This window comes from Culex pipiens, chromosome 3, assembly GCF_016801865.2.
Source record: "Culex pipiens pallens isolate TS chromosome 3, TS_CPP_V2, whole genome shotgun sequence".
NCBI lineage: Eukaryota > Metazoa > Arthropoda > Insecta > Diptera > Culicidae > Culex > Culex pipiens.
Genome location: NC_068939.1, coordinates 124,788,141 through 124,815,338, shown reverse-complemented (window position 1 = coordinate 124,815,338; position 27,198 = coordinate 124,788,141). Strand labels below are relative to the sequence as shown.

The following is a 27,198-nucleotide window of genomic DNA, read 5'->3' as shown; positions in this document are numbered from 1 at the left end:
AAATAGTGAAAGGAACCTCAAATTTGAAGTAAGTTCCTAAGGAAGAAATTTAATAAATTTAATTTGAAAATTGTACAAAATATTACAAAAAAAATCAGGATTTAGAAAATAATTTTCAAACGAGTATGCTTGGGAATCCCGACTTTTCCCGACTTTTTGAAAAAAAATCACAAATTCCCGACTTTTCCAGACTTTTTCCCGATTTCCCGACTTGAGTGGCCACCCTGAAAAAGGTTAGTACTTTGTTGAACAAAACTGGAAGGAAATTTTTAAAGGCAGTGTATAATGAACCAAGAAGGATTTCGAAGAAGTGAATGCAGTTACGTTTGCAGAAAGCTATTTTATTAAAAATCTTCTGAAAAGTCACGAAATATCGATTCATCTTACACACAATTATTGCTCGCTAAACATAAGCAGAACACGGCACATAAATAGTCTTTGGGGGTAGTAAAACCTTACACTAGTTAAAATGGTCCCCTATTTTGGACAAATCTTCTCTCTCTCTCTCACACGGATCAGTCAGTATGGAATGTTCATGCATAAATACCTTCGCACTCTCCGTCTCCGTCAGCACCAGGCCACCTTCTTCCTGCCAAACCTCGGCACAGCCAAAATTGCCTGCTCGTCCGGCTGCTTGTCGCCAATCTGCTTCTGTCTGTCCAGCTTCAGATCCGTCAAGCTCAGATCGTCAAACGGAAAGATGCTGCTAAAGGTCGAACTACGGTGCGAGTTTCGCGTCGAGGGTCGACTGTCCGGTTTGGATGCGGGGTCGTCAACGAGAAGCTCCCGGATTTGGTTGGACGAGCCTACGACGAACGTTTCGTTGGATTTCTCCGTCATGAGTTCTTTGAGCTGGTTGTTGGCACCTTCGATCGATCGGATGTGCGTCTCGCGGATGTCGATGAGGTCGCGCTGGCGCTGAATACAGCCGGCGAGTTTGGCTTCGAAGTCGGCGATGCGATCTTCAAGGAGGCAGCGGAGTTGCTGCTCTCGGACGAGGGCTTCCTCGTTCCACTTGTCCTCCCACTTGGAGAGGTTGTGCTTGGCCTCGGACTCGTACATGTTCTCGATGGTCATCTGCTGGTCGATTTCCAGATCGTACTGCAGCTGGAACTTTTTGCGCAGGTAGTTGATGCCGTCGTTGGACTCGGGGTTGTCGATCGCGATTCGCTGCAGCAGCTGCAGGTCGTGCTTGAGATCGTTCCGGACCGCTTCGGAGCGCTCGCGGAGCAGCATCTTGATGCGTCGCAGGTTGTGCATGGCCACGATGCGATCGCGCCGTCGATCGTTGTAGATGTACAGCTGTTCGGCTTCCTTTTCGAACTCTTCCTTCTTGGTTCGCAAGCGCAACTCGTACATCTTCAGCTCGTTCACCTCCTGCTCGCGAGCCTTGAGTTCCTTCATGTGAAGTTCCTGGTGGCTTCTCAACTCCTTAATTTGTTGCTCCCTCATGCGGCTCTTCTCGAGCAGGACCTCCTCGTGCTTTCTTGCCTCTTCCTGGAGACGAATTTCGCGCTCCTGGTTCTCCTTGCGTTCCTTCTCACTTTGCAGCGTCATCTCAACCTGGCGATCGAGCCAGTTCAGCTTTGCCATCGCTTGGTGAGTGTTCTTTGAGTCTAGGATGACCGCGTCGCGATCGTAGCCCATGCGCCACTTGGTGTACAAACTCGCTTCCAGATCCATGCGGCGTTTCGCTTCTTCAACGTCGTTCAACCGCGATCGGACACCCTCCAGCAGTTCCGTCGGAATTGGCTTCGGTTTAGGGCGGTTCTTCTCTGTAAAGCAAAGATTCCACCTTCAACATCCACAAATGACCCAACTAACCCAAAAGTTCTTACCCTTCAGTTCCTGTTGAAAATCGTCCTTTTCCTGCTGTAGTCGAACGCGTTCCCGCTCGCGCCGTTCCTGGGCGGCCACCTCGCGCTTTTCCGCCTCCTCGCGTGCTTTCTGCGCTTCCTCGGCCTGCCGGTAAAACTGCGGTGAGTTCCACGAGTCGAAGCGTGACGTTATGCGGCTCCACTGGTCGTAGTACCGCTCGACGGCGGCCGACTTTTGGATCTTGATCTGGTCGGCCTCGCGGCGCTTTGCGAGCGCAGCCTGCAGTTTGGCACTTTTCATGGCTGAGGAAAAGAGGAAAAAAAGTTTAGTCCACCTCTTATCATTGTTGCTCGAATGACAAATGTTCGCTTTCGATTGCATCGAAATCGGTTTGACCCAATTAAGTCATCCTTAAGTAAACACCAACTACTAGAAAAAAATCACACGCTATCGGAAAATATCGAAGCCACTTGAAACAAAACATCCGTTTTAATCAGGGCTCACTTCCTTCTGACGACCAATTATATCAATTATTTTGAAGCAAACAAATGATAGTGAAAAATCACACCGTGCATGAATCAGACTTTCTTTTGCTAGAGTTTCCAAACAAATTCGGATGAAACAAATGTTCAACCTTCCATTCATACATAGTACGGCTACATTTGTTTACTTTCCACCTGAAGCATTCATTCATGTTTTGCGTGACCACCTTCTTTCCCATGGGCATAACCGTGTGAGCGCAGCATCGTAGTATGGGGAATCCCCGAAAGCTCGAAAGCACGCCCCGGTGGTGGCAGGATTTTGATATATTTGCTTGAGTGATTGTGCTTTATTTACGGACGACGAACCGTCTGGCCGAAAGACGATACCTTGCTCAGAGAAGATTAACATTAATCACGAAAACCTATACTGAAGGTAGCAAAAACAAAAAAGAATCTTAAAGCCAATGTTTGTCATGAAAAAGTTCGTAATGATCAAGCCAAATTGTGTGTGTTTTTTTTGTTTTCATTTTTTGAAGTTGATCCTCCTCAATTGGCAATTTGTATTGCAGACTGTAACCTTAAGGTCAACCTTGTGATGAACATGGAAATTGGTTTAAATTTAAATTTATAAAATTAAACTGATTGGAAAATTTCGAAAAACTTGTCTCTTCTTGTAATTTACTTATTCAGCGTTGGGAGTTAATTTGTCAAAATAATCAGACCATTATTATTTTTGTTTGGCGGTTAGGATGGTCCTATCTGTATTGGGTTGTTAAAAAAATTGCGTATGTTGCGATTTTCTCCAAACCCACATTTGTCAACAACAAAGTCATATCTCCGGTACGGCTGTACCAATTTTAGCTCGCCACGTTTCGCAATTCGCAATTTTCAGTGTAAGAACGGGCCTTGACCGATCTTATGCACCAGGTTCCCGACGAACACGCACTGCCCTTACACCTACATCTCACCCTTGCTCTGAGTCAGTACGAGCAGCACGCTAGAACACGCTTTGAGTGTTCGTGCCAGGCATGCACACCTTCTTTTCCGGTTACGCATTTTAACTCGGCCGGGGGTGGTACATTACGTAGGGTTTGATGTAAGTATAAGCGCCTAACCATTTAACCTAACCTGTTCTATTTTTAGTTTGATTTCAAAAACTAGTTGTTATTTTACTGTATATTGTTTTCTCCTGAAATCTTTCCTAGTGTTGAGTCGTGTTTATATGTTGCTATTTCTTTTGTCGCGGTGTTTTGTTACAATTTTTGGTCCTAAGCATGTTATAAAAGTTTACCAAATACAATAGTAATATTTGTTTTAATCCTTTAACCATTCCATAAATTGAGTAAGGGCTCAAACCTCACTTGTTTGAAAAAAAAAAAGGGTGAAGATTGAAAACAATAGACAGTAACAGAGAATTCATTTTATAAAAATCAAGAATTAATAGTAAGAGAATGATGAGCGTATTTTAAAGAATAAAAATGAGAAGCTAGATGTATTAGATGTAAAATTAGACAATAGTTAATAAATAGAGATACAAAACAAGCTTAGATTAAAGTAATGGTAATTTATAGGAATGATAAAGAATTATTTAAATAAATAAATTCGCAATAAAATCAAAAAAGATTAGGCAAATGATAAATAGACTTGATATTACTAGTACATTAAGGAAAAGTATATTTTTAAGGAAAAAAAAAACAAAGTTTGTTACAGCAGTATCAATTGGTAAAAAAGAGTGGAAAAGCTTTGAGAGATAAGAGAATCAAAAGTTAGTAAAATCAAAATCAAATGATTGATATTAAATAGAAGAATCAGTGAAGAGAGAATCAGTAGAGCAAAATAAAAATAGGAGATAGGTGGTAGCTGAGAATGAAGAGAAGAGAAACCCCGTTGTGCGATGTCTAACAGAACTACGGATGTAGTTAGTTGCGCTCCTTCCAGGATGTTCCTTACGTGGACGTCAACCGAAGAGCACGCAACAAGGTCAGTGCCATTGCATGCTCTTAGGTATCAATCCTTGGCCTGCAATTTTAGCTCGCCACGTTTCAAAAAAAAAGGGATTAGTAACTGTTGGACTTTTGATGAAGAATACATTTTTTTTTAACATTGGTATATACACTTACAGATCAAATCTAGGCTATGTTTTTTGATTATGAAACACAATAGCTTATGGGTCATTTCGCCTCAACTGGTGTACACAAAAAAGTACAAATTCGAAATCGACCTTTTCTAATCATGCTAAAATTTGGTGGAGCTATTGATACTATCAAAATATTTAAGAATACCGATTTTGAACCAAATTGGACCATCCCTTCTTTTCTGGCACCGCCCCAAAGTTTTGCGATTTTCGTCATTTTTCAAAAAACCTCTCGGAAACAAAAAATGATAGAGCAAAACTCGAAAGCTTTTTAAAAAGGAAAAAGGACGCTGAATCGAATCAGATTTTTGATTGCAATCAAAATTTGATGCATTTTGCGCAATTGAAAACTTTACACGCAATTTTCTCAATATACATGCGATTAAATTTAGAATTAAACGTCACCATCGTGTTCCCCAAACGATTTTACATAAAAATCAATTTTTCGAATGTTGGGCAAATTGAAATCTCTTGAGATAACGATTTTTTAAGCTTGCAAATGCAGAATTTACCTACAACTCGATTCTCAAAGTGAATCCTACAACATTTTCGGCAAATCAAATTTCCACTTAAGGTGACGACTTCCATCATTGACAGGAGTTTTCGTTCGATTATATAAATTTCGATTCCCTGACAATATTTTGTCAAAATTCCTTTTACAAATCGTTTAGATTATCTATCCAACACATGCTGATACTTTTTGGTAACGATTTTCCTATTCCTTGTAAAGTTATGAAAATCATCATTAATTCATGGTTGTCAACTAAAAGTTTAATGATTGCATCACAAAATTATATAAATTTTGAGACACATTTGATTTAGAACAAAAAATCCTTTAGCATCTTCAAGAAGGGCACAACTATCATATCGTCGATGTCGTGATATCTTGTTGCACTACATTTTTGACCAAATTGAGTTAAGAACGCCATTTTATGCAGATTTCAATGCCTCACCTTTTGACCTTCACAGATCCCCAAAATTCGATTTCAACCCTGAGATATTCAAGAAAAATCGACAAACTCCGTGTGTAACCATGGTCGTGAGAGGGTAAATGTTCTGAACCTCTGAGCATACACAGGAAGAAAAAAAAATCCGAATGTTAAATCTTAAGACACCCTATACATGAACAACCGTAATACATGTCCTAACTGGGTGTGATGATTGTCGAGATTTTGAATTTCCCGGAAATCGAGAGTTGATTTTTGCTGATTCTCGTGAATTCCCGGGAGCCGGGAATTTTAGCCTTTGTTCAAAATTAGTGATTATGTGCCTGTAATTTGAAAGAAGTAATACATTAATTACATTTGAATGAATCTAATTACATTTAGTCATATTCAATGAACATAAGTTTTTGTAACCATTACGTTGTGGTAATTTTCCTACTTGTTGGAAAACTCCCAAATCTGCAATCATTTCATCATTTCTAGAGCTTTTTGGGACTCAAAACCGTACTGTATTATTTTTAAGTATTCTTCATGCTGAATGATTTTCCTATGTTTAAAAATCTATTTATGTCCTGCTTACTCGTAGTAAACAAAAACTTGTTAGAAGATTTTAGTCCGAATTCAATTCAATTCATTTTATTTATCGAAATAACAATTTTACAACTTGTGTGAATAACTGGTTCATAGAGATTTGGTGTTCCTTGCAACTAATTCCTTTTCAATAACCGCTTGGTAACAGAAGGTTCTTCAAATGCAATAAACAAAAACTAGGGAAAATTTTAGTCCAAATGAAAAAAAAAATCTTAAATATAATTCTTTAAGATAATAAAAAACGACATTTTAATTATTTTTATTCTTCGCTAGGACAACTTTAAATTTTCAGTGAATAAATATTTACAGTACTTACGGAAAATTAAATATACTCAAATTATCTTAAAAGGCAGTTTTTTGTAAATATTGCTCGGTTTGTTCTAGAGGTCGTATCGAGGTGCTCCGATTAGGATGAAACTTTCAGCGATTGTTTGTCTATACATGAGATGAACTTACGCCAAATATGAGCCCTCTACGACAAACGGAAGTGGCGTAAAACGGGCTTTGAAGTTTGAGGTCCAAAAAACACAAAAAATCTTTAAATTGCTCGCATTTCCGTAAAACTTCATCAATTCCAACTCTCTTAGATGCATTCGAAAGGTCTTTTGAAGCACTTCAAAATGAGCAATAGACACCCAGGATTGGTTTGACTTTTTCTCATAGCTTTTGCGAATTACTGTTAAAATTATATTTTTTAAAACCTTAATAACATTTTGCAACAGCCTCCAACACCCATACTCCTGTAGGTCAAAAGTTAGGGAATTTCATGGACTATAAGTCTACGGAATTAACTTTTTGGCCAGTCGCAGTTTTTCTCATAGTTTTTCAATTTTTCTATAACAAACTTTTTACAACGTTAGTTTTTGCCCTGTAGGCCAAAAAACGGCACTTTTTGGTGTCAATTTTGTCATATTCGGAATCTTCGGACAATTTCACACATTTCAAATATTTGATTTTGTCTGCTCTACAACTTTGTAGAACATAGTTACACTCAAAAAAATAACCCTGGAAAGATACAAAAAATACGTAATTTTTAAATGAATTTGATGTAGTACTGATAAAAGTAGAACCTATGTTTAAATTTTGGAAGATTTAACTTTAAGTTTGCTACAAATTCCTAGTTCTAATTGAATTCTAAATGATCTCGTTTTTTTGTGCTTCAAGTTCATCCCTCATTCATCACTCCATCCACACTTCTAGCGCCACCGTCTTATTTGTCCTGACAACACAGCAGTGTGGTCTCAAGTGGGACCATCAAGAATCCCGCGACGCGACACCCAAGTGACCGTATAAATACGCGTGAGCTTTCACCCTGTCGCTTCATTTCCGATTCGCGCTTCAGCAGCGCAAAACACCACTGGCGGTCCACGTGTGTGCGCGTAATTTGTCTCTGTAATTCGCTAAAAAAAGTACCTCCCCACAGCCGGTTGATAAAGTAACCTCAACCTCAGTCAATCGAGAAGGCGCGCGCGCGCCGACTTTGCCAAACAATTGAGGCATTTTTTTTCGTTAGTCTGTCTAAATTTTGTTCAGTGTTTGAACAGACTGGAGAGCGCGTGGATCGTTACAAAGTTTGCTCTTGAAGCCTTGCTTGGAATCAACAGTGTTGTCAACAGTTTGAAGTTGTTTGGTGTTTAGTTTGCGAATCGAGGACCTCCGCCGGACTGTGGAAAGAGAGTCGGCGCTTCTTCAAAAGAATTCGAATCACCTGCAGTTCAACCCGTTGAGCAGTTCATCGGCCAAGCCGACCGGTTATTGATAAGTCGGTGCCTCAGACAGTGGCCATGACAGTGATTTGGGCGCAAAAGTTTGGGGGCTTTTGACGAGATAGCGCAGCGTGGCGCGACGAGTTGACTAATTTGTCATCGTGAATCAGGTTTTTGCGGGGAATGTCACACGATTGGCACTAGTGCTGTTTGAAGTTTTGAAGGTGACACAGTTCATACCACGATGGTGATAACGAGAAGAAGGACAAGTGTTTTGGCGGTTGTAGTACTGCAAGTTCTGGGCATGTGGGATGGAGCGATGGCATGCTGTGAGTGTTATTGGATTTTCATTAATTGGAATTTTTAGTTTTTAAATTTGCACTCATCTTGTTAAGTTTTCGTTTCGACCTATTCCACAATTTCCTCATATAAGAGCAGATAGATTTAATTCGACATACAGTTCGGTAGAAACGGAAGTCCCAAAATGACCTATTTAGAGAATTTCGTTCCTATGTATGTATGTATGTATGATCCCCATACCCGCAGGCAACTTGGTCCTGGAACACATGTGAGCGCATACAACGAAATGGTTTCCCTTTTCCCCTCCCCAAGCGCCGGAAATTTGTAGCGGGTGTAGGGACACTTCGCATAGACGCCCTTGTTCCCATCACGTCACTGAGGGTATGGAGCGGCGAGAAATTAATAAGCATGCCCCCCCAATCGAACCTTCATTAGAGAAGCAGGCTGATAATCTGGTACATCGGGACTGGAACCACAGGATGTTTGAACCGATGTCAATGAAGAGGTGATGTTTATCCGCCGTTATTTTCCGCAATGGCCACTTCCTGTTCGTCACGAAGATGCTTCACCGTTATGGTTATCACTGGTCAACAACAGATTTACCGGCGAAATATCCGTATTTCTACTAACTTTTTGTTTTTTTGAACAAAAAAATTATTGATGAAAAATGACAGCACGAAAAAGTTACGTCCGACCTCGCGCACGGATTGCTTCGATCTTCCACCTATTTAGAGAATTCGTTCCTACACAGAAAAAAATTGATGAAAACAATTCACGAGAATTGACTTTTTCCGTGTACCAAACTTCCTGTCATCTAAAATCCATGTCTGGACTCGAAAAATTACTAGCTTTCGTTCTAGTTCCAATCTAAAAATGTCAATCACAACATCACTTTTGTTATTGATGATATTTTTTTAAAGGTGTTTTCAAAAACTCGATTTGTGGCTGCCTTCCCGTATCTCCTTAGTAGTTCTTCTTTCCAATGCTTTTTGAAGATGAAATATTTGTGGTTTTTTAAGATTTTGCCTCGTTTATGGCATATCGAAAGCAAAATATCATGCAGAAAAAAAAAATTAGTTATAATAATACATGTATTATAAGTACAAAAACTATGTATATTATTTGTCATTTTTAAAATATGCAATTCTCTACAAAATCAACCGATTTTAGTTAAATTTGAATAGTTGATTACCTATTAAGAGCATTTTTTTCAATATTTCGTCACCGCCATATTGACCGCCATCTTGGATTTAAAAAATTTAAATTACTTGAGCGACAATTAAAAAAAGATAACAAAAAAGCAATTTTTTTTTTCGTGATTCGATTATCCGAAGTGAAATTTTGCCAAGACCTTCGGATAATCGAGCCTGGACTGTATTGCATTATTAGTTCGTCCATACAAGTCTTTTAACAATTTTGACAGCTGATCATACTATGTTTTTAATTTTTATGATCGATTTGGTAATTTCAGCAAAGTTACAGGTTATGATGAGGACAAATTTAAACAAATAGTTACATTCAAAAAAATACCAATTTTCCAATATTTTTTTATGTTCAAGTGGATCAAAAAAGAGCAACTTTTGAGCTACAAGATAAGCAGGAAAAAGAAAAGTCTCAAAGATATCCCAACACACTAAATATTTTTAAAGCATTTTTTTAAGGCTGATATTTGATCATTCATATTCAATAAAACGTTATTTCCGTCATTATATTTAAGAAAAACAAACACAACTTCTTTTGAAATCACCAACGTCTATATCACCCTTTGCTTTGATTCGTTTTTCTTCGCCGAATGTACATGTACGCTTTTTGCAAGAAGAGGGGAAGTTTTGATATGATTCGCTTTTCGCCGGCAAATGTACATGGCGTCTTTTTCATGGTGCTTTTTTTTCGTCACGAGGTTCATGTAGTCTTTTATTTGACAGATGGACAGGGCTATATAAACAGGCACTGCTTATGTCATAGATTTTGTTTATGTTACTTTATTTAAAATCATTATTAAACAGACTTTACTGAAGTAACTTTTGCTCATTTTTGGTGGAGAGGTAGCTCATTAGGAGTACTTTCAGAATATGCAATAAACCAGAAAGTGTCAAAATATACATGATGCCTTTAGAAATGTTGCCGTCGAAATAATTACCGAGATAGAGTATAACAACGAATTAAAATTGAAAAAAATCTAAATTTACTACGTGTTTTCAATAAGATTTTCAACTGACGAATTCTTGGCAACTACTTAATTGTCAGATTTAATAAATTTATTTTGATTGATAAAAAGATAAAACTCTGTGAACCAGCTGATAACATTGTATGGACGAACCAATTATGCAAAAGCCCGCTAAAAGTTTCAACCAGCGTTGGAAGAATCTACATCAAAAGAAAATTTTTTAACGCTCTTCAAGAGAAAAAATCGGAACGAAATATGGCTCTCCTCTCTCGCGCACGAAAGATCGATAAAAAGAAATTCATAAAATCATCAACTTGATTATTCGGCGAAAACGCTCCGGCAAATAATATTCAAAAATCCTTCTTTAAGGGGTTTCATACATGTAGAAAATCTAAATTTTTCATAATTCCGAATATTTATTAAATCCTTTAAAAAGAAGAATTCCAATCACTCCTGAAAGTTTCATGAAGATATTTCATGATTTAAGTGAGTAGAAACGAACTTTTTCCATGCGCAAAGCTGACTGCCAAACTTTGTGAGCGTTTTTCTCGAAACACCGAGTTGATTTTCGGGTGCCACAATATCTCGAGATGGGATAGACCAAATTGGCTGAAATTTGGGGTGAAGACTCTTAAGATATATTCCGTGTGCATGACGAAGCCCGATTTTGAAAGTTTGTTTTTTTTAAATACAAAAATCAAAAACCGACGAATTTTTATATGAAAAACACAAAAATATTTTTATCTTTTTTCAAAACAAACTTTTTTTAAATCGGCCTTCGTCATGCACACGGGACCGGTTTAATGAGTCTTTACCAAAATTTCTAGCCGATTTGGTCTAAGCAGTGTTGAGGCCAACCTCCTGTGGCCGAATGGTTACGGGTTTCGCCTCATAAGCGGAAAGTCATGGGTTCTTCTCAGGGTGGCAGCCTTAGGTTTAAGTTCAGAGGTAGCAGCAACCGTATGAGTATAAAACGGTTGCTTCACGTGCTCTTCTAGCATGTGATCAATCTTGGGATATTCCTTTGCGCCTCTTCCCAAAATACTTTCCTCGTGTCTTCGCATGTAAATAATGCCCCGCCGATCGGTATTGCACCATATGGAGCCAAGTCCAATTCAAAACATGGTTCCGAAATTTGTTCGCATCAGTATCACCACCTAGCGTGGATGCCTGAAGTTACTACACTGTTAAATTTGAATATTAGACAAGATAATGTTGTATAACACACGCTACAGGTCACGCGCACTAATCTGATTTTGAACAAGTGGCATAATTTTTGAATTGACCGTTACTACTAGTTTATTTTTGTTTTCAACTTACCCTAGCGTAAACGAGTTGCATACATTGTGTAAATATGTAAACAGTCTCCTTAAAAAGGGTTGGCGGTAATTGATATGAAAAATTACGTATGTTTATTAATTAAAATTTCTAAAATTCTTTGGGAGGGATAATGCGTGTTACAAGTTTTTCTTATCTTTCCGTAAAATAAATGTTTCGGTGTTTCTCAACAGATGGCCAGTTGGGCTGGCTTCAGCCCCAGTCAGACCTGGTGGCTTTTTTCGAGTCAAGATTTGTCTTATCCGTCGGGGAAGTGAACATTGGTTCAGACCTAATCTAGATCGTTAGCTTAGTCCAGGTGTAGGAGTCGTCCATGGGTCCTTCCTCGGTGGAGTCGCTGGTAGGCAGTTGGACTCACAATCCAAAGGTCATCAATTCGAATCCTATCGAGTTGAATGCATCAACCACCATACGGTAGATTAAGTAACGTTTTACCATTCGTTAACATGTTGAAGTAGTTATTGACAAGATATTGATATACTGATTAAACATATTGACAAAAAATCTGATGACCTAAATTTGTACACCTTCCCAGTCAAATCAATCCGAATTCTGAAACGGAATCTAATTAGAATTGTATACAAATTCCGTTTCAAACGCTACAACCGGTTCGAACACGGAACCAGTTGTTGCGTTTGAAACGGAATTTGTATACGATTCTAACTAGATTCCGTTTCAGAATTCGGATTGATTTGACTGGGTTTGTTTGACAGTTAACAGGCGAAAAAACAATCCCTTAGGGAACTGGAAACTTTGCCGTTTTCAAGCAAACTTTTAAAATAATATCCGGCAATTTTGGGAAAGACCGGCTCCGTGGCTTAATGGTTACGGCTTCTGCCTCACAAGCAGAAGGTTCAGGGTTCAAATCCCGCTCGGTACCTTTGAAATTTGGAATCAGGAATTGGAACTTTGAATATGAACAAAAACAGAAACATGAACAGAAACAGAATCAGGTGGGATTCGAACTCACACCTTCGGATTGATTGTCTGGGACTCTAACCAGTCGGTCATCTGAAGGTTATAAAACATGTTGTATTCTTCTCATATTAAATACGCTCTGATCCCTGATTTGCCTGAAGGGATTGGGAGTCTTAGGATAGATCAAGGATCCGTCTGGTGCTTGCTTCTATGTTAACACTGGAACGCCCAACGCATGTCCAACTTACACGGACGCCCAAGCCTCCCAAAAAAGGTGGAACAGTAACTTCAACTCGCTGGTTCTCGAGCATTACTCAACCAATTGGGACAATTCTTGTTTCCAGTGATTTGTTAGGATGTCTAGATGATTCTAGAACTTTGCAGAACTTTATTTGATCAAATCTGTAATTTTTGCGACCAAAAACATCGTTACACCTTTTTTAAAACGACTGCCTCTGTGGAATTTTTGGCGAATTATTTTTTACACGCGAAAAAAAAGTTTGAACGATGTTTTTGATCGCAAAAATTACAGATTGGATCAAATTAAGTTCTGCAAAGTTCTAGAATCATCTAGACATCCTAACAAATCACTGGAAAGAAGAATCATCTTTATTGGTTGAGTTTTGCCCGAGAATCATTGAGTTGAACTTCAACTTTTTTGTTACCGTTCCAACTTTTTTGGAGCCTTGGGCGTTGGAATGTTAAGGCGGGGCCGGACAATGCCCAACGACCTCGGAATTTGGCCGCTAGGATCTCTACCATTCTGAAATAGGTCGTTGGAAGCAGCGCGAGGGCTATCACCACCTAATACCTGGGACTGAGATAAGTTGTATCAGCATTCGGCATTTCGCTACCGGTTAGCGGGTATTGAATTGGACCACACACACACACACACACACACACACACACACACACACACACACACACACACATCCGGCAATTTTGGGAAAGGTCGGTTTCTCTTGACAACGTTGGCGAGCCGGATTTTTTTTTATTTGGCCACTGTTTGACGGATTTCTTGGCTGTATTTTGCAAGAGGAATCGGTCCACCTGTGGACAGATTTCTTTTCAGGAGGAAAACAATGCACAGAAAGCCGTCCACTGGGGAACCAGTTCTCTTGCCAATTTACAACTATTCTTGAACGCCCAACTGTTGTAGCCAACATCACGTGCATGATGAAATTGCATGCTATTCCCCTTTACATTCATAATAAAATTATGCTGCAAAAGTATTCAAGAAAAAACGAACCGACTTACGGTAGTTGTACTGTATACTGTTTACAAACATTATACGAGGCTTTTTTGACGTTATACCACTGTGGCGTACACGGTCAGCAGCGAACGGGCAAAACAGGCAACAAATGGGAAATCAAAGTGAGACCAGGAAAAAAAATCGCTTTTGTTCGAGCTTGCCTCTATATGATTGCACTGCAGTCCAGTCGCTTTGTCCAGATCAGAGCAAAGGGAACACCGCAAAAGTAGCACCGCAAAAAGACAATTGTCTTTACAAGACCCCGCGCGGCAAATAATAGCTGCTGGGAAGAGCTTGAAAAATGACACGAAAAAATTGTCACCGCGGTTCTAGCGATACATAGCGCACAAGGCACAAGGAATGGAGTTTACAGCATCTGGATGGAACAGCACTTTTCCTCTCAATAGGAACTGTGTTATAGATCTGGAATTGCTTAAAAACAGTAAAAATGGGTAAAACGATACAATAGTCCTTGTAATCAGGATTCCGTGTCTTAATACTCAAACAGAAAAAAAGCAGTGTTGAGATATCGTGGCACCCGTTTTTTGAAACTGCTAACTTCAAATAGCAATATCTCGGAAAATATAGAACCAAATGTGTTCAATTTTTTTTTTATTGATTGATGAAAATGTATATTTTAATGCCCTGAAAACAGATTTAAAAAAAGTTTAAGCGTGTGCTCAAACCAACCTCTGACATTTTTGCCGACTTACATGTATGTAACCCAGGGTGGCCACCAGATTTCGATTTTCAATTTCCCGGTTTTTTCCCGGTTTTCTCCCAAGACTAGAAGGAATTTTCCGGAATGTTAAACCAAATTACAATGTTTTTTAGGCTACCGTTGGTATCAACATACTTTTGGAACGCATACATTCGGTTCAAAGTTTGAGCTCCTCAAGAAAGCTTCCTAATATCTTGAGTACAAAGTAAGTAAGTTGAAAACGAAGCCGTTTTTATCTGTTTCCAATCCAAACCTCTAATTTCCCTAATGATTGGGATTTTTCATCATCATGCTCTACAGATTATACAAAAAAAAAAAAAAAAACGTTTTTTTTTTTAGAATAGCATAAATTATTATTAGAAAGCAGGAAATGGCATTTAAAATTTATTAATTTTGTAGAAAAGATTTGCAAAAATACATTGTTAACAACATTTATATAAAGGCTCGTAAAGTTTCTTTGAAAAAATGCTTTGTGTATTCAAGAAGAACGATTCTTCCAAGAATTATCAATTTCTGTGAATCAATTATTATTTTTTGGCTAAAATTATGTGAGTATTTTTAAATCATTAGTCCAAACAAAAATGTATAAACTTTGGCAGCAGTGCAGGAAAAGTTCCATACAAATGTAATAAAATCGGTAGCTTGAAACTTTTTTTAATCGACTTAGTATCTTCGGTAAGTTTGTATGTATTGACGGGATAAATTTTCTAAAATAATTTTAATTAAAAAAACTGTCTAAAAACCCCGAAAAACAAAATGGTAAAAAATCGTAAAAAAATACCGTGCTGCGATTTTTTCAACAACACATAAGGCTGGTACACATTTTATTTAAAGTTTTTGTCCCTCAAAGTTTCTCAAAAAGTCAGGAGGCAAAACAAAATTTTATCTTTATAAAATCGAATGGTTGAGAAAATACTTTACTGTTTTCTTTGGAGGAAAAACTTGACCCTCAAATTAAAAAAAAAAATCCTGATTTTAATGTTATGCAAAGCTAATATTTTAGCAAAGAAAGGTCGAATTGACAATATCCAAATAATGAAACATAAGATTTTTTTTACAAATATTTTGAATGTTTTTAATTAAATGGTAGTTGGCACAATTTACAAATTTGAAACAAATATTCGTAGAAAAAGTAGAAAAAAAAAAACAGAAAGATAAAACTCTAAAACGGTGCACTTTACTTTAATTTCTTAAAATTTCTTAACGATGCGAATTATAGGTTTATCATTCAAATATTTTGTAAAACATTTTCTGATTGGTCAAAAATAATTCGCCCGTAAATCACTGCACCATATGGTTGTCAGTTTTTTGCTTCAGATCAATTTGTTTTTTTGTTTTATTTTGTTTGGGACAAATGTCCGCCATTACGGGGGTTTTCTTCCGGACTCTCTGAGACCGCTGCTGTAGAAAAAAAAATGCTTTATTTAAAAAAAAAAACAAATTCGCCAAGTAAAAATATCATAGGATACAACATAAAAAAAACAATCATAGCCAAGAAGCATGAGTCTATTAAACAAATTCAAACATAGTTTTCGCGAATTCTTCATTTACAATAACAGGAATAATATTCTATTTGAGAAAAGAACATATTGAATGCATTAAAGAGGCTTTTGTCAAATTTTAACTAAACTTAAAATATTTTCCCGGTTTGTCAGTCGAATTCCCGAGTTTTTCCCGGTTTTCTCCCGGTGGATAAAAATCCCGGTTTTTTCCCGGTTTTCCCGGTTTTTTCCCGAGGTGGCCACCCTGAATGTAACCCCTTAAAAAAATAAATAATTATGCGATTGCAAATTTTGAGAAGTTTTTTTTCAGTCTCACCAATTTGCCTTAATTTTCAACACGCGATATCTAGGAAACTATTGGTTTGATTTTATAAAAAAATTACTTAATTTTTTGTCCTCCTTAATAAAAATAATTTCAAAAACGGTGTATTTGATAAAAAAATGTAAAGTAATTTTTTGTTGAAAATTTGATTTTTCATCTAAAAATGATTGTTGAAATTTTGTCCGAATTTTTATTTACAAAAAACTTTTTTTTTGTCTAAACTAAACCGTTATCTCCTAAACTCAACAATAATCCTTTCTTAAGCGTCGTGAAACAATAAAAAAAATCATCGTTCAGTGGTAAAAAGTCAAATAAAAAAATCAGAATATTGTCGAAGAAACCAAATCGATCAGAAAATATCTTCACAAGATACATATTTCAAAATAAATAGCTTTTTTGCATGAACAAAGTTCATTAAAATAAAAACATGAAAAGAAATGTCGATTTTCGAAAACGTAGAAGATTACGATCCAATTTGACTTATTTGGGGTAATCTAATTTGAATTTGAAGTTTAATGATGAAAAAAATAAAACTTTTTTTTTCTTGATGTTCCGAAATTCGGATAATCGAGTCTGGACTGATTTTGAACATTGTTTGAAACATACCTGACGCATGATCTGACCTATATACGTAATATTAGCGGATTTGTACAACGAAATGATTGTTCTTCGTCAATCGTTGCAAAGATAACAATAAACAAGGGAAATGCTTGAACTCATGGGTTTGTCGTTCGGCCCAAATAATTAAGGGATGCATGCTCCTATATTTGTCTCAATATTTATTTTGATGTTATTTTAAAATAACATGTAATTTTTCCTCCAAATCAACTTTTTCCACCAGTGCAGTCATTTATGCAATTGAGAAATTAATTTCATGAATCAACACAAAAAATCACCTATAGTGATATACAATAATTGCCCGTTGACCTATCAAAGCATAGAAACTAATTGCACTATTAAACTCACCTATTAAAAGTCAATGTCGGATGCAACTCTATGCGGTGATTTTTCCATTGAAAATGCCTCGGACTTAATGATGAAAACATTACTAGGCTTCACAGTGGGTATCAACCACGTAGAGAAAGAACAAAATAAAAAGAGATCGAAACACAACAACCTGAAATGATTGCTGCTGCCACTCAAAAAAAAACACTGCGGGGATTTTTTTTTGTTCGGTTGAGCAAATGTTATCATGTCAGTTGAGGGCTCATCAATAAGTGCCGTCATAAATGGGTTTAAAGCTTCACTTAATAAGTGTTATTAAAATGATTCAATAAAATTTACAAATGTTAATTAAAAATTGTGGGAAATTTAAATTGAAACAAACTTTAAATTCCCAGTTTAAAAACATAATAATGAATTTCACGTAATTTGCGAACAACCCTCCCGCGTCCAGATTGCTAATCGAAAAAATCACCCAACCTGCAGTAGGTCATTTGCGTAAAAATCGGGCATCCACCTTGGATGAGCCTCCACGTAGTAAATAAAACTCCGCATGCAGGAACGAGTCCGCCAAAAGTTCTCAGTGGCACTTTGCGCGTTGTCCACGCTGGTCGCGATTGTTGATTCAGTGCCGCGAATTTGCCAACAAGTTGGTGAGTTTAATTCAAAGATTGATATTAAGATAGTGCGGCGCACACGGTAGCCCGTTTAGTGTGTTTGTATGAACACGATTTAAGATAACCGCGTCGTGATAAGTGGACGACACTTGGAAGGTGAATAGTTCCGGTACTTTGTAGAAAATTGTACGATGACTAGGCTAATTGCTACAGATCATTGGGATTGGGAAGCACCTTGACGATTGATGTGGAATTGTGATTAAAGAGTGAAATTAAAAGGTTTGAACAAACAATGAGGCAATGCAATGCCAAAAGTGAGAACAAATCTAAAACAAATTGTTTAAGCTCTATTTTAAAATTCGGTGTCAAATACATCCAGTGATTATTAGTATTTTTAATGCTTAAACAAAACTTTTAATTCTCAAATATATTGAAATAGTAAAAGAAACCTTAAATTTAGAGTAAGTTTCTAAAGAAGAATTGAATGAATTTAATTCGAAATTTGTTCAAAATATTACAAAATTATTCAAGCATTAGAAAAAAAAATCAAGCAGGTATGCTTGGGATTCCCGACTTTCTGAAAAAAAAAAACCACAAAATCCCGACTTTTTCCCGATTTTTAGCGGTTTTTGGCGAATTCCCGACTTTCCCGATTTCTTTAAAAAAAAAATATTTTCAGAGATGGTCACTCATGGTCATTATTTTTAAAAATCGAAAAACTGCAAATATTTCGCTAAAATCATACTTTCGGTGGCTATATCGTGAAAACATAGCCGTTTTACAAAAAATGTGCAAAATACTTTTTGTTTGCAAATTCAATTTTACATAAAAAAATAGGTAAATTCTTTCTGCATGAATTTTTTTGATTTTTTTTTACAAATTTCTCTATTGCTCGAAAGTTGCCGGTTATTGTCCCCTAAAACATATAAAAAAATCTTGAAAATAAAAAAATACGTATTTTGGGAAATTGAGTTTTTGTGAAAAAAAAAGTCAATATTAAAATCGGCAATTTTTTTCCGTGTATCTATTTTTTCTCAATAGTCCTCACAACTACAACTTTGCCAAAGATTCCAAATTGATCGGCCGATTTCGTAGAGAATTGCTCATATGAAAGCGGTTCTTCCGAAATTAGCATTTTTTAATTGGTTGAAATTTCGATTTTGTATCTTCGGCAAAATTGATGGGAATCAGGGATGGAATAATCGCAAAAAATCATTTCCGCTTGTAAGCTTTTTTCACCCGCGAAAGAGAGAAGAGGCAAATCACGCAAAAGAAAATCGCTCCCGAACTTCTCCAAGAAAATCAATCTGTTGATGATTTTTTGTGAATTTCCTTGTCAGCGCCACTTGAAATTATTTATTTCGCTTGGTTTACACACATTGTCCACCCGAGCAGACGGAAATAACTTGGGAATAACATTTTTTGATATTTGAAAATACTAGGTTTGTTATTGGTCGTTATACATTTTTTGTTATTGGATTGTTATTGTAATAACAGACTAATAACATTTTTAGTTATTCTTCGAACAAATCTTTGTTATTATTTTTTGTTATTTTAACAACAAATACGATCATCCCAATAACAGTTGGCGGTATTCTTCCATAACAAAAAGTGTTATTCCCAAGTTGTTTTGGCTTGCAACCAATATCAGACCAATAACAAATTTTGTTATGATAACATAAACTGTTATTAAATCCTTATGCAAAAATGGATTTTTCAAGAAGATTCCATAACACTTTCTGTTATTTTTAACAGTATTTGTTATTGAAATGGCATGAATGTTGTTATTACCGTCTGCCCGGGCATCTACAAAAAGTGACAGGTCATTTTTCGTCGTGTGACGTTACATTTGCAAGTGAAGTAGTGAAAAACGATGTTCCGCCGAATAATCAAAGATGATATATTTTCTAGATTCCTCTTACCGATCTTTCGTGCGCGAGAGAGGAGAACGAACATCGGATTTTTTTTCTCTTGGTGAACGTTCAAAAATTTGCTTTTGATGATGATGATGATGATTCTTCCATCGCTGATAGGAATAATTCAAGAAAAAAGAATTAAGTCTAAAAACCATTTTTAATTTTTTTAACATGAAAACATCTTTTTTTGTTGTTTTAAATAACATCTTTTGAGTTATTACGCACACGGAGAGACCGTGCCCAGAAATTTTAACAATTAAAATTGTTGATTTTACTTTCGTAAATTTTAAGAAAAACGTACTTGTTACTGCCAATATTCCGTTGAAATAACTAAAATTTAGTATTAATTTAATAACCTGTTTGTTGAAAATGCTAGAGGCAAAAAGCTAACAGATTTCCCGAACTCGAATGAACGTGCTCGACTGTTAGCTTTGGTTTTAGAAAAATCAAAAAAATTGTTGGTTGAATATAATTTACATTTGGTTGAATATTTAAAAGATGAACTTGGGTTTGTTTACGTCTGTCATTTGAAGTCAGGATCCGAACGAGAGCGGTCGATTTGTTGAGTTTGTGTCGTTACTTATGAAGTGAGAGGATGTGAAAGGTGAAAATTACACTATTTGGCTAATGTTGAATTGGCAAATCAAAGTGTCGCAACTAGGGAGGTGGAATTGGTGAGTAGGTTTGTTGATGATTTCTTTGCAGGTGATAAACTATGAAGAGCAAGAGGACGACCTTCGCCATGAGGACCTCTAATGCGAGTGAGTTGAACACGTTATAAGAATGTTTGATGGAAAGAGAGGGCAGTAGAAGGGAGATGCGGGCCAACTCTTCACGGATAGAGCAGCCCGGGCAAATTTAACAAAATGTTGGTTAATCCAAGTAAGTATGGGTTAATTTTGCACAATAATTTATCTGATGTGTTTCTTATTTGAAAACTGAATCATTAAAAAGCTTCGTGCTTACGACGGATAAAATCTTAATGAACAACATAAAAAATAGAGATGAAGTAAAATATATAAAAAAAAATTAAAATATTTAAAATATATAAAAGAAGATAATTATTATCTTGAAAGTTTTGTTGCAATACGACTGCTCAATAAACTGGTAAGTAAATCTCAAAATATTTTTTTCAGAAATCGGAGTACGTTGAATAAATTGAATCAAATGCAATGAAAGTTTGTTGCCAAAAGTAATTGTTAAATTAATGCAACCTTGGTAAGTAGCATTATTGATATTTCTTCTTTCCTCAATATAATTTCATTTATTTACGTTCCTTTTTTCAGTTTATAGCCGAAATTATGAATTTTGTATTAAATTACTAATACATTTCACATGTCTATTTGCAGCAAAAGGTTCACTTTGGTGGAAATTCTGTGTCCTGAGACCGTTGTAGATGATGATGACTTATCGGATGATTTCACAGTGATGGTAAGTGAATACAACACTTTATTTTATACAACATAATAAAAATATAAGCTTAAAACTTGGTGAAAATTTTGCTCGATTTCTATTTTTCAGGAATTCATGTTAAATTAAACATCTTTTTTAAATATGTTTAACAAAATTTGTAATATGCTTTTTCATTATTTTTAGTTTAATGCAACGTAATTTTTTAAAACATTAATCAAACATTACATGTTTTATAACAACAGTTAAAAAAAAGTTTTGTTTTGATGCTTTTTAACAGTAACTTAACAACTTCATGCAAAAAAAAAACAAATTAGTACAAAACGTTAAATTTTTAGGCAGAATAAATGCGAAAATAAAAACACTCAGCATTAATTTGTGAGGCATTATTACAAAATTTACTGCAAATTCATTAAAAATATTGCGAACAACACCTTATTATTGACTACATGTACAATTTTTTTTCTGTTTTCAAGTAAGACAATAGTTAAAATATAGCTAGAAATTCGGCCCAGCCTATATCGTTAGATAATTAAAGAAAATATATATCAACACTTACATAAATTATGTCTAATTAAGAAATGTTTTGTTATAAAATACTAATAATTTGCTGCATGCAAAAATATTTCGGTTGATACAACGAAAAAAAAATTGTTGAAAAATAGTTGAAAAACATTTCCCAGCCAGTTTTTAACAGAATATTCCACAATATTTCAGCTGAAAACAAGAAATTTTTAGTTAATTTTCTGAAAAAAATATTCTAGCAGTCGACTGCTAGAATTTTTTTCGGCCGTTTAACCAACAAAAATGGCAATTCCAAGTATTTTTTTAGTTAATTTTAATTACCGGTGGTCAGCAATTTCGGGTTAACAAAATCAACAATCGATTGTTGAAAAAAAGCTGTGTAAAAAATTAACCCATACTTTTAGTTAAATTAACCAAGATTTTCTTAGATTTGCCCCGGCCGGTCTCTCCGTGCAAGATGGTAAAAATTCATTTGACAGTTTAAATTTGATTTAGTTTTGTCAGAAGTTGCTGTAATTTTATGGCATAAAAAGATGCAATATGTATACGAATTCAAATATCTTGAAAAGAGAAATCACCAACCCCGAATGTCAAAGGGAAAAGTGTATCACTCTAACAAAAATCACAAATTGTCCATAATCTACATGTTTTGGCATGTAATTTTACCCGCTGAGTACGGATCTGACCTCAAAATTAAGCTATATCGCCAAAATATTGATTTTTGTCAAAACGTGTTTATTATTGTTTAAAAAAATATTTTTCTCGGAAAATCAAAAAGTGACATATCACAAGATAGCACGATCACTTCGAAAAGCATCGACAAGAATTAAGTTTCGTAAAGTTTTACAAAAAATGCGAGTAAATTTTAGGATTCTAAATGTCATTGAACCATGGATTTCAATATCCATTTCACTCCAGTTTCCTTTGTCGTAAATATTTGGCATGAGTTCTTTTAATGCATAAACAAATAAATACACAAAATTTCACGTCAAATCATGGCACCTTCAAAAAAGAATAAAAAAAAGCATATCTTGAAAAATGTTTCTGAAAGTCACAATTTAATAATATTTAATTTTCAAACCATTTTATTTATTTTATTCAAACACATTTATTTGCGTTTAATCCCGAATTGGATCAGAGTCGAGGGACGTTGGTCCTGAAAAATAATTTTATATTCAGAAGAATTGAACAATCAATAAATAAAGATAAAATCAAGACTCTTCCTAACAAAACACCCCTTCATTCTTCACCTTCCAGCGATGCCAACAGTGCCGTACGTCTCACGCGACGTCTGGAGTGCCAACCCACCCCGGACGGTGGACAAATTCCCGGGTCCGATTCCGTTCGTGATCATCCACCACACGTACGAACCGGCAGCCTGCTACACCCCTGCCGATTGCTGCAAGGCCATGCAGGCGATACAGCGCTTCCACCAGCAGGATCGAGGCTGGAACGACATCGGCTATAGCTTCGTGGTCGGAGGCGACGGCCGGATCTACCAGGGCCGAGGCTTCAACGTGGTTGGCGCCCACGCCCCACGGTACAACGACAAAAGTGTCGGAATTTGTCTGATTGGGGATTGGAGGGGTGAGATGGAAGCTCTTGACGAAACTTGCAGGAATAACTAATGGAAATTACGTTAAATTTGCAGTGGATCTTCCTCCGGAAAACATGCTGGCGTCCGTACAAACGCTAATCGATTATGGTGTGCGGATGAACATCATTGCTAGCAATTACACCCTGATTGGGCACCGCCAGACGAGGCCAACGGAGTGTCCCGGCGATCGGTTGTTCAAGGAGATTCAAACGTGGGCCCACTTTTCGCCGATGATGGACGTGGTTGATCCGAACAGTATTCCAACGTAGACTGAATTGGGTATGTTTAATTTTAAGAATTTCAGTAAATATTTATCAGTGTAACTGTACATTATTTGTGTTTTATTTTAAAAGATATCACGTAGAATTAAGAATGTCCACAAATGACGTATTTCTAAAACGTCCATATTATTGTCCCACCTTCCCCAAAGAGCTGGGCACGCTAGTGGTTATCGTGCTATTTTGTTGCACGTACATTTTGGGCCACATTGAGTTGAGAACGCCATTTTATACAGCTCATAAACCTTTTGACCTTTACAGATCCCCAAAATTTCAATCCAGAAATATTCAATAAAAGCCGAAAAAACTTGGCCAAAGGGATTTCAGGTCAGAACGCGTTTGACACACATACGGCTACCGTAAATATTTGTAAATATAAATTGTTTATTCAAGGTCAAACATTAAAACGCGTTTTCTCGGAACTTTGTAAAGCGACGTGCGACAAGATAGCAAGACACCATCGATTTACCTAACCCATCTTTTTTGTTTGGCGATTAGGGCGGTCCATCCTTAATAAAATGGTCCAATATATGTCTTCTTTCAATAATTTTCGCAAAAACCACACTTGAGCAATTCTCTGAGCTTTCGGTCATTCGATTTTTTTTTGTATTTTTTAATCCGGCTGAAACTTTTTCGGTGCATTCGGTATGCCCAAAGAAGCCATTAGTTTGTCCATATAATTTTCCATACAAATTTGGCAGCTGTCCATACAAAAAAGATATATGAAAATTCAAAAATCTGTATCTCTTGAAGGTATTTTTTGATCGATTTGGTGTCTTCGGCAAAGTTGTAGGTATGGACAAGGACTACACTTTAAAAAAAAAACAAACGTTAAAAATTTGTTTTTTGATTTTTTTTAATTTTAATTTTTGTATTTTTTGAACCGGCTGCAACTTTTTTGGTGCCTTCGGTATGCCCAAAGAAGCCATTTTGCATCATTAGTTTGTCCATGGGTAATTCTCTACCAACTCACACGAAATCGGGAAAAGTTGCCCCGACCCCTCTTCGATTTGCGTGAAACTTTGTCCTAAGGGGTAACTTTTGTCCCTGATCACGAATCCGAGGTCCGTTTTTCGATATCTCGTGACGGAGGGGCGGTACGACCCCTTCAATTTTTGAACATGCGAAAAAAGAGGTGTTTTTCAATAATTTGCAACCTGAAATGGTGATGAGATAAAAAGTTGCTGTCAAAGGGACTTTTATCATATATATATCTATATATCTTTTTTGCGTTTCTCTTTGTTTCGTCGTCCGTGTCTGTCGCGGGTGACCATTAACGGCCATGATCAACGGCGACCAACTTTTTCAAAATTTTTTTTCGTAAAATCGCGATAACTCGTGATGTTTATAAGAAAGCCCCTTAATATACATAAGTAATTGTCTGTTCTACAACTTTGTAGAACATTCAATCAAAAAATCAAATCAAATTATTCGCTCTACAGCATTGCCTTGGTGTTCTCGATTGCGAGATTCCTACTCGAAACTAGGTGTTCGAAGGCTTGATTGTTGAGGCAATTGCAAACCTCTTTTTACACCTTAACTTCCATCCACCCCGGGACTTTTGGATTGTTAGTCCCGGCTTTGTAGAACATTGTTACACTCTAAAAAATTACCCTGCAAAGTTAGAAAAAACACGAAATTTAAAAATGAAAAATTTTGTTCAAAATGAAAAAATGACCCTTCTGGGTCAATGTAGATTTGAAAAGAACATTAAATTTCCCATAAAATGACATTTTCCAAAAAAATTAGAGTTGAATAACGGAAAATGGGAGAGTTTTTAAAACTTTTTTAGTGTTTTTTTGGAAGAAAAATACGTTTTATCGAAATTCCGAGTACGCCATCAAATCGGGAGTCTAATTTTACATAAAAGTGCCTTTGACAGCAACTTTCTATCTGATCACCATTTCAGGCTGCAAATTATTGAAAAACACCTCTTTTTTCGCATGTTCAAAATTTGTAGGGGTCGTACGGCTTCTCCGTCACGAGATATCAAAAAACGGACCTCGGATTCGTGATCAGGGACAAAAGTTACCCCTTAGGACAAAGTTTCACGCAAATCGAAGAGGGGTCGGGGCAACTGCTGTGTGAGTTGGTAGAGAATTACCCCCATATAATTTTCCATACAAATTTGGCAGCTGTCCATACAAAAATGATGCATGACAATTCAAAAATCTGTATCTTTTGAAGGATTGTTTTGAACGATTTGGTGTCTTCGGCAAAGTTGTAGGTATGGATGATACTGAAAAAAAAACAATACACGGTAAATTTTTTTTGGTGATTTTTAATTTTCTTTTTTGTCACTAAAATCTAATTTGCAAAAAACACTATTTTTAATTTTTTTTATCCTTTGATATGTTTTGGGGGACATCAAATTCCAACTTTTCATAAATTCCCAGGTTGTGTAAAAAATCATAGACCGAGTTATGAATTTTTGAATCAATACTGCTTTTTTCAAAAAATAGGAATATTGGTCGCAAAAATGTTTCAACTTCATTTTTCGGTGCAAAATCAAATTTGCAATCAAAAAGTACTTTAGTGAAATTTTGATAAAGTGAACCGTTTTCAAGTTATTGCCATTTTTAGGTAACTTTTTTTTTAAATAATCGCAGTTTTCCATTTTTTTTTAATTAGTGCACATGTTTGCCCACCTTTGAAAAAAATATTTTGAAAAATATTGTTTTTTTTTTATTTTTGTTAAAAATATTGTTTTTGAAAAAATCGAAAAATTTAAAAAAAAATATAGAGAATTTTCTCAGCTTTTCAAAAATATTTTTTTGCAAGTGTGCACTAATTTAAAAAAATGAAAAACTGCGACTATTTTCAAAAAATTCACATAAAAATGGATTTAACATGAAAACGGTGCACTTTATCAAAATTTCACTAAAGTAATTTTTGATTGCAAATTTGATTTTACATCGAAAAATGAAGTTAAAAAATTTGTGCGACCAATACTTCGATTTTTTGAACAAAATAGTATTGATTCAAAAATTTATAACTCGGTTAAAGATTTTTTGCACAACCTGGAAATTTCTAAAAAGTTGGCATTTGATGTCCTCTAAAACATATCAAAAAATAAAAAATAGTGTTTTTTTTTGCAAATCAAGTTTTTGTGACAAAAAGTTAAATAAAAAATCAGCAATTTTTTTTTTCGTGTATCATTTTTTTTCCAGTGTAGTTCGTAACATTGCTGAAGACACCTAATCGATCAAAAAAATCCTTCAAAAGACACAGATTTTTGAATTTTCATACATCATTTTATGTATGGACAGCTGCCAAATTTGTATGGAAAATTATATGGACAAACTAATGATGCAAAATGGCTTCTTTGGGCATACCGAAAGCACCATAAAAGTTTCAGCCGGATCGAAAAATACAAAAATTAAAATTAAAAGATAAATACCGATTTCGTAGAAAATTGCTCTGTTACGCTTTTTTATTAATTTTTCAAGGACAATCAAGTGCCACCATATTTTAACTTAAGGAATTCAGTTAAACGATACAAACAACTTTTCAAAACAAATTATTGAATCAAATTTTAAATTTATCTCGAAAAGTTCATTCCTGAACGAACCCAGTTAAAAAATTGCAACTTCTGCCTTGACCAATACAACCAAGACTTAGGGAAAACCATCTGATCAACAGAACAACCACTGCGAGAAAAATGATGGTAGAATAAAAAAACAGCTCACAAACAAACATTGAATAAACAAACCTTTCC

At 35.9% G+C, this 27,198-nt stretch overlaps 2 protein-coding genes across 5 annotated transcripts in view; one reads left to right on the top strand and one right to left on the bottom strand.

The window, feature by feature from the left end:
* Nucleotides 1-313: 313 nt before the first annotated feature.
* Nucleotides 314-27,198, bottom strand: part of LOC120413019 (trichoplein keratin filament-binding protein) — a 52,076-nt gene continuing 25,191 nt past the window's right edge. For both annotated transcript variants that reach the window (XM_052709375.1, XM_039573682.2), the window contains 2 exons: nt 1,839-2,120; nt 314-1,775 (listed from right to left, as the gene is read on the bottom strand). In XM_052709375.1, the coding sequence (XP_052565335.1) occupies nt 568-1,775; nt 1,839-2,118 (1,488 nt within the window). In that variant the 5' untranslated portion in view covers nt 2,119-2,120 and the 3' untranslated portion in view covers nt 314-567. The remainder of the gene's footprint in view (nt 1,776-1,838; nt 2,121-27,198) is intronic.
* LOC120413020 (peptidoglycan-recognition protein LB) lies at nt 7,285-23,530 on the top strand. 3 transcript variants are annotated; one of them, XM_039573686.1, is made up of 3 exons: nt 7,285-8,004; nt 22,863-23,192; nt 23,257-23,530. In XM_039573686.1, the coding sequence occupies exons 1-3, from the start codon at nt 7,920-7,922 to the stop codon at nt 23,469-23,471; spliced, it is 630 nt and encodes a 209-aa protein (XP_039429620.1). In that variant the 5' UTR covers nt 7,285-7,919; the 3' UTR covers nt 23,472-23,530. The 3 variants fall into 3 exon arrangements, with proteins under 3 accessions (XP_039429620.1, XP_039429619.1, XP_039429621.1); XM_039573685.2 differs by lacking the exon at nt 7,285-8,004 and adding an exon at nt 17,608-17,790; XM_039573687.2 differs by lacking the exon at nt 7,285-8,004 and adding an exon at nt 17,769-17,910.